General features: G+C 46.4%; 1 protein-coding gene across 5 annotated transcripts in view; it reads left to right on the top strand.

Annotated features, from left to right (window-relative positions):
* Nucleotides 1-12,809, top strand: part of SEPTIN8 (septin 8) — a 63,860-nt gene that overhangs the window by 34,601 nt on the left and 16,450 nt on the right. For 4 of the 5 annotated variants that reach the window (XM_019478383.2, XM_014597568.3, XM_059733543.1 and 1 more), the window contains exons 4-6: nt 57-243; nt 9,520-9,681; nt 12,316-12,412. In XM_019478383.2, the coding sequence (XP_019333928.1) occupies nt 57-243; nt 9,520-9,681; nt 12,316-12,412 (446 nt within the window). The remainder of the gene's footprint in view (nt 1-56; nt 244-9,519; nt 9,682-12,315; nt 12,413-12,809) is intronic. The other variant, XM_059733541.1, reaches the window with a different exon arrangement.

Consider the following 12,809-nt stretch of genomic DNA (forward strand, 5'->3'; position numbering starts at 1 on the left):
TTAAAATGATAACATTAAACATCAGCATTCAGGTTGCTCACTGCATCTGTCTGTAGTTACAGGCCAATAGTTGACTACATTGACACGCAGTTTGAAAACTACTTGCAAGAAGAGCTGAAAATCCGCCGTTCCCTGTTTAACTATCATGACACAAGGATCCATGTTTGTCTGTATTTCATCACTCCAACTGGGCACTCTCTGAAGTCTTTGGATCTTGTGACAATGAAGAAGCTGGATAGCAAGGTAAGGAGCTCAGCACAACCATATGCTCTTTGAAACGAGCAGTGGTTTTGCTAGTTGTAAATTAACTCTGTATAGTGCCTTACATACAGTGGTATCAAATCACTGCAGGTGTCATGGAATTATAGAAAATTAGGGTTGGAAGGGACCTTAGGAGGTCATCAATTCTAGTCCTAGCCCCTGCTCAAAGCAGGACCATCCTCAACTAGATTATTCCAGCCAGGGCTTTGTCAAGCCAGACCTTAAAAACCTCCTAGGATGGAGATTCCACCACTTCTCTAGGCCAGCATTTCTCAACCTGTGGGTCGCAACCCAAAAGTGGGTCACAAGAATATATGAAAGGGTTGCAAACAAACTTTAAAAATGGTTTAACAAACTTAAAAAAATGGATTCTCCTTTAAAGAAGAAAAACATGGGAAACCATGGCTTTTCCCTTGCAGGCTGTCAGAGTTCCAGCCTGCAAGGGGCTGCTTGGGGCCCCCCATGTCCCACACACTTGGGTCTTGAGCCTGGGGGCAGGAGACATCAGGTTGGGAGTGAGGGGCACTGGGTCAGGACTGGCCATCAATGTTTACAAATGGGTCCTGGTACAAAAAAGGTTGAGAACTACTGCTCTAGGTAACCCACTCCAGTGCTTCACCACCCTCCTAGTGAGAGAAGTTTTCCTAATATCCACCCTAAACCTCCCATGCTGCAGCTTGAGACTGTTGATCTTTGTTCTCTCATCTGTCACCACTGAAAACAGCCCAGCTCCATCCTCTTTGGACCCTCCTTCAGGTAGTTGAAGGCTGCTATTAAATCTTCCCTCAGTCTTCTCTTCTGCAGGCTAAACAAACCCAGTTCCCTCAGCCTCTCCTCACAAGCCAGGCACCCCAGCCCCCTAACCATTTTCATTGTCCTCTGCTGGGCTCTCTCCAACTTGTCTGCATCCTTTCTATAGTGGAGGGTGTGGCAGGGCACGGTTGGTGCCTGCCACTTTAAGAGCGGAGCCAAGCAGCCAGCAGGTGCTTGATTGCAGTGGCCATTTTAGATCTCTGGCCGCCTATATAAGTAGAGCAGTTTGCTGCTGGCAGGCCTGGCAGTAATCTCGCCTGGCTGCAAGGCTCCATGCAACATCCTGGAGGTAAGGGTAGGAGCTGTAGGAGATGGCTTGGAGACTCCTGGTCCGGGGCATGACATAAAACTGCACCCTGCCAGGAGTTGGGTGGCCTGGTGGGGCTCTCAGTGGCACGGTAGCCCCCAAGAAATGGCAGGCCAGTTATCATCCTGGTGAAAGGCAGGTCGGGGCACCTTAACCCTAGCCCTCACCTTCGGGTGGGTCACGTAACATCGGAGGTAGTTGGGGTCAGGCACGGCTACGGCCACCTGAGGCCTGTGGGGTACAAGACCCCGAGGAAAGGTAGTTGGGGCCAGGCACAGCTATGGCCATCTTAGCCCACTGGGGAAGGAAGCCCCGTGGCCCAGTGAGGGGGCAGAAATGAGGACCCCAGTGAGAGAACGGCCCCAGTGAGGGGGCGGAGATGTGGAGCCCCAGTGAAGGGGGGGAAAATCAGAGGGCTGAGAGCCCAGTATGGTTATATGTATAGAGTTGCCCTCCTGGAAGGGCCAGGGCAAGCTTAGACCCAGTTAGGTAATTGGGTGGCCACTACCTCGGTGAGGGTCGCAGGAGAGGCCCAAAAGACGGTACGTCTGCCACCCAAGGTATGAAGTAGGTAAAGCCTATGGCCTAAGGGGCCTGCTCCAAGAGGGAGCAAGGCAGTATGAGTTGTCAATGCATGAAAGAGACCCAGTGAGAGGGGGTGGAGTGTGTGAGGCCCTACTGAGAGGGGGGCGGTATGAATGTGTGACTGAGGCCTGACAACGAGGCCTAAGCTTGGTCCAGCTGTAGGCTGGGGGCATTGTCATCTGGATGCCCTCTGCGAGACTTGGACTGCGGTGTAGGGGAGGAATGGAGCCGCAGATAGCGCCCCCTGGCATCGGGGCAAGAATGGGCAGCCTCCCACCTTAATTAATATCTTAATTAATTAACAACAAGGCATGGCAGGCAAGTCAGGTGGGTGGCGTGCCCAAAGGCAAGTGGGGAAACTAGTACTGTGGCTAGTCAGGGAGCCCCACTTTGCCACAGAGGGCCCAAAACTGGACACAGTACTTCAGGTGTGGCCTCACCAGTGCCAAATAAACGGGAATAATTACTTTGCTTGATCTGCTGGCAGCACTCCTACTAGTGCAGCCAGTATGTTGTTAGCCATCTTGGCAACAAGGGCACACTGTTGACTTATATGCAGCTTGTTGTTCACTGTAACCCCCCAGGTCCTTTTCTGCAGAGTTGCTGCTTAGCCAATTAGTCCCAAGCCTGTAGCCATGCGTGGGATTGTTCTCTCCTAAGTACAGGATTTTGCCCTTGTCCTTATTGAACCTCATGAGATTTCTTTTGGCCCAATCCTCCAATTTGTCTAGATCACTCTAAATCCTAGCCCTACACCCCCAGCTTGGTATCAGCTGCGAACTTGCTGAGGGTGCAATCCATCTCATCTTCCAGATTGTGAATGAAGAAATTAAACAAAACTGGACCCAGGCTACTGATATTGGCTACCAAGTAGACCTCGAGACATTGATCACTACCCATTGAGTTTGACGATCCAACCAGCTTTCTATCCACCTTATAGTCCATTCATCCACTCGTACTTTCTTAGCTTGCTTGGAAAATGCTGTTACAGGAGACCATATCAGAAGCCTTGCTAAAGTCAGTGTTTATGTAGATCACATCCACTGCTTTCCCCGCATCCACAGAGCCAGTTATAGAAGGCAGTCAGGTTGGTCAGGTATGACTTGCCCTCGGTGAATCCATGCTGACTGTTCCTCATCACCTTCTTCTCCTCCAAGTGCTTAGAAATGGATTCCTTGGGGATCTGCTCCATGATTTTTTCTGAGGGCAGAGGTGAGGCTGGCTGGTCTGTAGTTCCCTAGATCTTCCTTCTTCTCTTCCTTAAAGATGGGCACTATATTTGCCCTTTTCCATTAGTCTGAGACCTCCCCCAATTGCCACGAGTTTTTAAAGATAACAGCCAGCAGGTCAGTGGTTGTCAGGTGATTTCATTCTCAAAAAAGCTGGGAGAGCTGGGTCAGTAATAGGGCAGGTCATGTTTGACCTTTACAGATAGTTTTGTGCGGTTTCATGTTTGCTTTTCTCTCAAGTGTCTATAAAAATAGTTGCTCCTTTTGCAAGAATACAAACCTTTTGCTTTCAAGTTTTGTCTCTGAAGATTTTCTGTAGCACTCATCATTGCAGTAGTTTCTCCTGGGATCTGAAAGTTAAGCAAGGTTATTTCTGTCTCATCAGCTCTACCATAGAATAAAAGATTCTGAAGCTTAGTTAGCTTTTGTGCTAATCTACAAGTCAGGAGAGATTCCAGGTTCCTCTCTCTCTGTTGTATTGTGGAAACTGCAAGGCTTGCTGTGTTGCCTATTTGGTGAGGTAACCAGGGCTGAAAGCAATAAAAACAGACTTCTCCTGGAACATAGGAAATGTCATTTTACAAAATGAAGTAGACGGAGATGAGTGACCTGCCCTCCGTCAAATATAGCCAGCGTCAGAAACAAAAACACAACTTGTATGTCTCAATAGTCTAACTACTGACGCCGTGTTGTCTTCTCAAAGTATGAAAAAGACAAGTTCCCAGCTGGAGTTATATCGCCATAAACTATTAAACCCATTGAAATCCTGAGAGTGGGGCTGTTTATAGTCTAGTCTGTGGTTATATCTGTAGTTCATGTATATGTATATGTTCAGTGGTCAGTGCTTTAAGTGACTCAGCTATTTGTTAAATTACATAACAGACATGCAGCTTGAAGATGTCTTTGCTGGTTGGGTTTTATTAGATGCTGTGTCGGGGCTGGAGGCAGTCTCCAGAGGTTAACACCCAAAGCTGCTCCTTCATCCTAGCACAGGGGTTGGCAGTGTTTTTGGGCAGAGTGTCAAAAACACCTGCAGCCTCAACTTGTAAGATGTTGGCATGCCAGGGTGGACGGCGGGGAAGCCACGAGGGGCCCAGTCCTTATTGTGGCAGCACAGCCCCAGCCCCTTTCCCTTCCCTGCTGTCCACCCTGAGGCTTGTGTGCCAAGTGAAATGCCTTCGTGTGCCACACTCTGGCACCCGTACTGGGGGTTGCCTATGCCTGTCCTAGCACTTTGCATTTAACAAAAATAGCTTCCTTGTCTTGTAGACTATTTAACCCTTAGGCTGCCAGCCCTATCACTTCATTGCCCTATTGAAACCACTGGACTTGGAGGGAGCTCATCGGGGCAGGATTGGGTGGTATAACTGCAGCTGGGAATATGTTGACCAAGATTCCAGTAACAGGGAAGCCCCTGAACTGCTTCTAGGGCTCATTGCCAACCTCTGTTCTAAGCTTTATCTAAATGCAGTTCTGATAGACTTTCCTAGTTGGCAGGTGCTTCATTTAGGGGAGGTGACTGCTGTCCCATACCATCCACCCATGCGCTGTTGGTCTTGTATTTGGGCCCATTCCAGGGACCTTGCTGGCTTCCACCTTGCAGTGGCTTGTTTGTAACCACTGTGGCTGTTGCATTAACATCACAAGGCCTCCTTTAATAAGTTCTGGCTTTTGGAGTGGTGCCAGCATTACATATAACCTGAAATATGTTTGGAAGACTGTTTTGTGTATGATTCCCCTGGAGTGCTTGATGGTGGTAGTCTCACACAGCTTGTGCATTCCCTTCCTGTTGCATCTCCCCATGGCCTTTTCAGTTTGGCCTTTGGATAATACCAACATAAATCACTTACGACCATGAACGCGTGGGAATTTTTTTTCCCCATTTCCAGGCTTTCCCATTGGGCATCCCTTCTCATCCCAAAGGCTTTAGAACATTGGATGTACTGGAGGGAATGCTTGCGTAGCATAAATGTGGAGCTTTTACATGGCTGGGAAAGTGGGGGGGACGGACTGACATTCCTTGTGTGTGGTGTCACAGAAAACTCCCCTGTATTATGCACTTCATCATCTTCCATCAAAGTGCTTAACAGTCAGTCTTTTAGTTTTGCAAGACTTTCCTGATGGGCAGATAAACTAGGAGCTTCTTAAGATCAGGGCAAAGGTCAGGCAGAAATCTGTGTCAAATAGTAAAGAAAGCCTAGGTCTCCTGACTCAGCCTTGTCCCTTAAGCACTAGACTATAGTGAACCATTCTCCTTTCTTTAATATGTTTCTGATCTTGATCCTGAGTTTTGGTTTTAGCTGCACTTCAGCAGAGCGATGTCAGGTCCCAGGCATGCAGCTTTGATTCTTAGCAGTGTTTTAATAACATATCTTGCTGGATTTAGACAATTCCTCAGGGTGATGGCTTTTTTGCACAAAGCCTTCTGTCATGCTCTAATATAACATTGTTCTGCTGAGCTCATGGCCAGCTGTTGTCTGCTTGTATCTTATTTCTCTCAGGCAGCAAGTAACATCTTCAAAGCTGAATTGTAGGTAAACAATAGATGACTGGCTGGCTCTTTAGCAGAGGAAGGCATCTATGAATTAAAACAGGTTTGGCTTTTTCACTTGGTGCAAGTAAGAAAATGGGAAGATTATCACCCTGCAACACAGACACAAAATTGAATTATGCACTTAAAAAGCAGTTCTGCCCTGGAAAGTATCTCTGTAATCTGCCATCCCGGGGCTCCATGTTCATTCTGCAAGATAAAGGTAATTGCTTGCCCTACCTGGATTGAGAAATTCAAGATGGCATTGTTACTATTTGTATTTCATCACCAGAGGTTCTGCAAACCAGTTTTTGGCCCATGCAGTTCCAGGCTGTGGCTTTAGTGACATTTGGGCCATCCCTCACTTTCATTGGGGCTGCACAGGAATAATTAAACTAAAGTGAACACGTCTGGTGTACTGCTGGAACAGAATCCAGCTGTACTGAGTATAGTGCAAACAGACAAAAATAATAAGTGCATTAATTTTACATAACTAACAAAAATGCCTTGGAGGCGTGAAGATTGGCATTTTTTCCCAGTCCCTTTTGCGGGTGGAATAGCCCTTTCCTGAAAAAAAAAATAAAAAAAAATTTGGAGGTGCTAAAGTTTTATTCTGAAGAATGTGTTTTGAAGCAACCTCCAACCAAGCCTTCTCTGGTCTCTTGGTAGTTTCATTCTGCTTATTCATTGTTGTATTTTATAGTCTGTACCCTTGGTTGTATTATACTGGAGCAGTTCAATACTGTGCTAGAACAAGAAGAAGGATTATTTGGGTGACCCATATTGCACAGAAAACTATAGGATGCCATTAGCATTGGAGAAGAAAGTTGTTGTGTGGGATGGACGGAAGAGGTAACAGGTTTTGCTTCACCCTGGTATCTGATTTGGCCAAGGGCTGAGCCTGCACTTGTTTATAAATTGATGGCTTTGAAGGTCTTTTATTTCTTTACCAGTTTTGAATTGGCCGGTAGTATTTGAGTGAGGATAACTTTTTAAGAACTTGTAAATATACAGGGAATACTCAGATCACTTCAAAAGTGGGTATAAAAGGCTTAGATTTGGGAAAATAATTTCCCCCTTAAGATTTGGGAAAATTTCATTACAGGGTCACTGATCAGAATGACTCCACTGGGGCTTCACTCACACATGTTCACTCTGTCCCAGTTTGGGTCCAGAGGGTTTAGCCAGCAAGGACCCTTGGGTCTTGCTTGCAGCTCTGCCAGTGATTTCAGATGCTCATGTCTGGCTTAGTAACAAGGATGATGAGCAGACATGCTCAATGCAAGATCAAAAACTAGTGCTGTAGTTGCTCTTTGATACAGTGATAACACTTCCCAGGTCCGAGGAAGAGTTCTATGAAATCCAAAGTCATGATTAAAAATGTGCTTGCATTGATATGCTTCTGGCCTACTCAGGTAGTGCAGGGATAAATTTCTTTCTCTGTTAGCTTCATTTCTATTGTTGAGATGGCTTTATAAACTCTGGTCAGGAATGAGAGGAGGTTGAAAGGAGGGTTTTGTCTCCAACTCCTTGACTAAATGTTGAGTCACCTTATTGGGCACTAACAAAGGGTATTGGAGACGGTGTCCTTCACACATGCCTGTCACTGCATGGAGGCTGTGGCCATGGATATGCTGTAAGTGTGTGGGATGGCCAAGTTCAGTTGCAGCCAGTTTGGTTTTTTTGACGTACTTTACTGTTTGTTAAACTTTTTCAGCATTTATTAATTCTAGATGCTAGCCTATAAACCAAATCAGTCACAAGGGGAATGACTGGGGAGGGGTGACCAGGAGTCAGCGTTTAGATTTATGTCCCACCTTTCTTTTGGGCCCTCCTGTGGGGCTCTTTAGTTCTGAGGGACTGAAGCTCCGTTTAAATGGTGGCAAATTCATCTTAGCAGGATGGGGGCTGATGCAGCTGTGCATATTTGTGCCAGGTGTCAGAAGCAGTTAGGCTAATCCAGGATTAATTCAGTTGAAGACCAGGAGCCAATTTAGATTTTTTGTTGTTAGCTAATTGCTGGCAGTTATATCTGCAATGGCTGCATCCATTCGCAAATCCTATTGGATCTTAAATTGTGAAGAGGAGAGTCTTCTTGCCTTTCCCTGCCTTCACAAGGCAAAAGGAGTCTGATCAAAGGGAATTAGAGACAAATCCTGGTAGCCTCCATCTGCATGAAAGCATTCATGAGAATACAAGGGGAAGCAGCTGCTGCTAATGTCTCCTACTTCTTGCTTGCTGTTGAAAGGACATGCCAAACTATCTCCTGCGTAGCTGAAAGTCAGGCCAAGCTACGCTAATGCTTTCAGCAGAGGAGGGCCTATTGTTTTGTCAGCAGGCTTTTAGTCCACTTAATGCAAATAAGACAAAGAGCCAGATTCATCCATGGTGTTGTCATGCTGATGTATGTTTGTTTGTTTTATACAACAAAGACATCTACCCAATGGGGACTAGAACAAGACAGACTCCTTTCCATGCTTCTCTTGTCTCCCTTGGGTACCCATATGGCCCCTGCTACTGTAGTAGCTGAGCGAGGATTCATTTGTGCTCCCCAACCCTTTCTAACACAGGGAAGTGATAGGCACTAAGGTCCAGAGAAACTGTGATGCAGCTGCAGTTGCCTTCACTGAGCTGCCTGTTCAGCTCGCAGGCTGTAAATTGATTTTTCCCTGCCTCTGCAACTCTAGCTGACTCCACTTGATGCAGCATTCACCTCCAAGGGGGCCTGTAAAAGCCCCACACACCATATATAACTTGTTCCCTCTTTGTGACGCACATCCCAGGTCTCCAGAGAAAAGACGGGTCCTTGCCCTGACCCAAACATCACCTTCCACACCAGGCTTCTAGTTCCCCTGTTGAAGGCCTCGTTCGTGTTAGATGAAGTGCGTGGGTCTGGCTCTGTCTCCTCTTCAAGCTTTAAGTGGACAAGCTGTAGCTGTGAAGAAATGGTTTTGCAGTGACACAGCTGCACGCTGCCAGTTTTGTCTAAGCAGCTGCGGGTGTGAAAGTGAAGTTGAGTAGTGACAAGTATAAAAACAGTCTCCTGTCTGCGGACTGGTGCGAGGCAGCTGGATGGCTTTCGCAGCTGGGAGACGTACACTGTACTGCAGCTGTTCAGACAGGCTTTGACGACTGCTGCGAAGATCCTTATAGAGTCCCTGCCCTTCCCTGGGGAATGCCAGGGGATTTCATGCTGTCTCATTCAGCACTGCCTGGAACATTGTGGTGGATGAGCTTATTTTTACAGATGTGCTGGGGGATGAAATGGCTTCAATGAGGCAACTTGCGAGTGGTGATAAAGATCAGATCCAAGTTATAGGGAGCTCCTTAAACCGAGACAAAACTGGAGAGTGAAGTGTGAAAGAAACCTCCTGGAGATATAGGCTCAGCCACCAAAGGCTGGGACAGTACATTGTCAGAATCTGTGGGTATCGGGGGGAGAATTTTTGAGGATCATTTCTTATCTGGTGTCTCATTTGTTTATGGGGGTTGGATTTACCTGTAGTTGCCTACGTTTAGTGCAGGGTATTTGTGCAGAAGTTGTGTTACTGGTCCGGAAGGCCTGGATGGTAGCATCTTACCCCAACCTGTGCTTAGCTGCTTGCTGTACACAAAGTATTGCATGTTTGGGTATTTAGGAAACTTAAAGAGCATCATCATCCAGGTTCCATCACAATTCCTTCACCATTCCTTCAGGGTCAATACCAGAGTGAATCTCAATCAGCTGTTGTGCTGTCACTTCCAGATGTATCCTCTGCTTCTTCCCCTGATTTCTCCCCTTTCCTCCACTGCAGGTGAACATTATCCCAATCATTGCCAAAGCAGACACCATCTCCAAGAGTGAGCTGCACAAGTTTAAGATCAAGATCATGAGTGAGCTGGTGAGCAATGGAGTGCAAATCTACCAGTTCCCCACAGATGATGAGGCCGTGGCTGAGATCAACTCCGTAATGAACGTAAGTAACATTTTCTTATTGCATTTCCTCTGGTGCCTGTAAGGAACAAACCCGCCATATGTTGGCACACACTAAAACCCAGCTTCCAGGGGATTGGGCTGACACTGTTTGTTTTAAAAGTGAACTGTGTGCCTAACAGAGGTCTAAGGCTGATGCAAAAGGGGATATAGACAGTTTTCTTTATGCCTTTTGGCCTCGCCATACTAGAATTCATTAACATGAGACTGACAAGGTTCCTTGGGTGACTATGTCCTTAGACCAACTCGGCTACAACCTACACCCCTTAACATGAGACTGTCACTTAATCTCAGATAGTTCTTAGGAGGGGTCCAGCTTCCATCTAACGTGGGTTACACATTTGGGCCAGGTACAGGCATTACATTTTTACTGGTATAAGTGATTGGAAATCGGCCTATACCCATAACAGAACAGAAGTTTGGTGCACATAGACTGGTTTAAAAATGGTGGAACCCGGTCTAAGATTTGTCCCCCTCCCTCCCCGAAGGGCAAATGTGTGCTTTGTTCATTACGGATCTAAACTCTGCTGCTTACAGAAAACCACGTAACTTAGATTGGTTCCACCTCAGGCTTTTTGAATGTCTATACCTAGCTTTACAGCCTGGAGTTAGAGCTGGTTGCAAAGTACTAAATGTGTTTTGTAAATCTTAAAATGTTAGTGATTGAGCAGACTGCATATTCTGATTTTTGGGTGAAAAAATGAAAAGTATTCCTCTTTCCCTTTTTTAAATTTATTGTCTCCCTATTCTGGTGGCAGAATGTAAAAAGGGTGAAAATAGAGTGTGGTGAAGAGAGAGGGGAGAATTGAATATTTGAGTTTTGTTTGAAGAAAAAAATTCAAAAACTTAAAAATAATTCTACTGAAATTCTTTCTTTTTTAAAAAGCTAATTCCTTATTTTGGTGGGAAGAAAAGCTTGGAATGACCAATCTCAGGTTTCAGTGAACTTGACTTTAAATATCATATTTGAACTCTGCTTTGATTAGCCGGTTGAACATTTATTATTTTTCATTTGATTTTTAGCTTTAAAAAATTTTTTTTGCTCAAAATGGCAGTTCCCACAAGAAGTCCATTTTTATTGCATGGTTTGGGCTTTTCATCAAAAATAAAAGTCTGATTTTTTTTTTTTTTTTTGATTGATTACAAGAACCAAAATCTTAAATTTGGGCCAGTGTGGTGAATATTTTTAGTGAAACAAAAATGCTGCCCTCCCAAGTGAAGTTTGTTGCTTGTTGAAAAATTCTGGGGCATCATTTTTATGGATGAACACCCAAAGAACGTAGACAAATGTTGGCACAAAAGTGTTTGGTTTTCATCACAATTCGTGAGGAGTGGGGGAAGGACAGAAGACCTTTCTTCATAAATTGAATTGAGGACCTCTGCCTGCCCTACCCCTTTGAAGTCAGTGGCCAGGGCTCCCCCCAAGGCAGACCAAGATTGGCATACAGTTGATTAGTGCAGTGGTCTCTGGTTCTGCTGTAGCTGAGAGCACACTGCCATCCAGGTGCCACTAAAATACCTAGGTTTGCTCCAATGCAAATCTTGTAGGCTGCTAGGTGGTAGTTGTAAGTAAACCCTCAGGTCTTGCACTTATCCTGGTAAAGTACTGCACAGGTGGCAGGAGGGGCTGGTTCTAGGCAGAACGGGTGCAGTGTTTCGGCAGAGCTCCTCACGCCAGGCTCAGTGCCACAGTGCACTCTGCAGCCTGACTTTCCATCCTCCAGCATTACTGCTGCAACAGGAGAGAGACAGTGCTGTGAGGAGAGTACGGTGAATGAGACGTGCTCCTAAGTGATACTTTCCCTGGGGCAAGACAAAGGCACTCTCAGGTCTTGCAGTTCTCTGTGTATGGGAACATTCAGCCTGGGCTGGGGAACTGCAAGACGGGAGAGCAAAATACATTGTTCTAGCTACCTGGCAGGTTTATGCACAGCGCAGGGGAGTCTGCTTAGCCTGTGGGCTCCAGTATTATACTGACAAAGGTGATGCAGTCATCTTGATGCCAGGCTTCCTTGAGGGCCGTGCCCCTCCGTACCTGCAAATTTGGACACTGCATCCCATGTAAAGCAACTAGTATGTATCATTCTTGTCAATGTCTTGCCAAATGCCTGTGTGCAAGCTGCTGTGCAAGTTCCAGCTTACAAATGTCCGTGCAGTCTCCTCAGGCCAGGGGCCACTCTTTACTCGGCCTTTGGAAGTGACCTAGCTCATACGAGTAATATGGTATTAAGAATGATCTGGCCAGGACTTGCCTCTGCTTGCTAGATGTAGAAGCCAGTAATGTCTTATTTGCTGGTGATGGTGCTAGTTTGCTCAGCAGCGGCTGCCCATGGCATTGCTGAGAGATCTCCCTTACTGGCTCAGTGCCAAAGTCACTACCATTATGCTGACCAGCTCTGCCCTGCTACAGCTACGTACTGCAGTTCAGGAACTCCCAGTTAACGCCGTTCCCTAGTGGAGACTGTTGTTATGCCAAGAAATGAAGAATCTGTGCTTGGGAGAGAGGATTTCAAAGTGAACGTTGTGCCTGGGCTAGAGGAAGCTTGTGGCAAATGTGTCAAGCTGCCTGTGAGAGAGATGAGGTCTTGCACTGAATCACTTGGGCTGGTTGTTTCAGGCTCATCTGCCCTTTGCTGTTGTCGGCAGCACAGAGGAGGTGAAAGTCGGAAATAAATTGGTGAGAGCTCGACAGTACCCCTGGGGCGTGGTGCAAGGTAAGGCCATCAGCAGTGCAGCGTGTTATCTGTGCCCTCTCTTGGACCATGAGCGACTTGTGCTTTTTTCTGGGTTGAAGTGCACTTGTATTTCCTTTTCGAATGGGGCACAGCTGTGCTGGCAGGAATGATCTTGCCTGCCTTTATAGTTAGCCTGACCCCTCGCTTCTTAGCAGTATACATCCCCTTCACCTCCTGTCCATTGTAGAGGCAGCTTGTGCTCTGCACCTACCATACAATGACTAGATTTTTCCTTTCAGGCCCTCTGCGCATACTGCACAGCTCTCAGATGTAAAGTCATAGCTGTATGGCCTTGCTCACTTGTACAGAGCAGAGTCCTGCCTAGGCTGATCCTTCCAGAAGAGGGAAGCCCCCCCCTGCTCCCCTACCCTTGACT

Source organism: Alligator mississippiensis, chromosome 9, assembly GCF_030867095.1.
Source record: "Alligator mississippiensis isolate rAllMis1 chromosome 9, rAllMis1, whole genome shotgun sequence".
NCBI lineage: Eukaryota > Metazoa > Chordata > Crocodylia > Alligatoridae > Alligator > Alligator mississippiensis.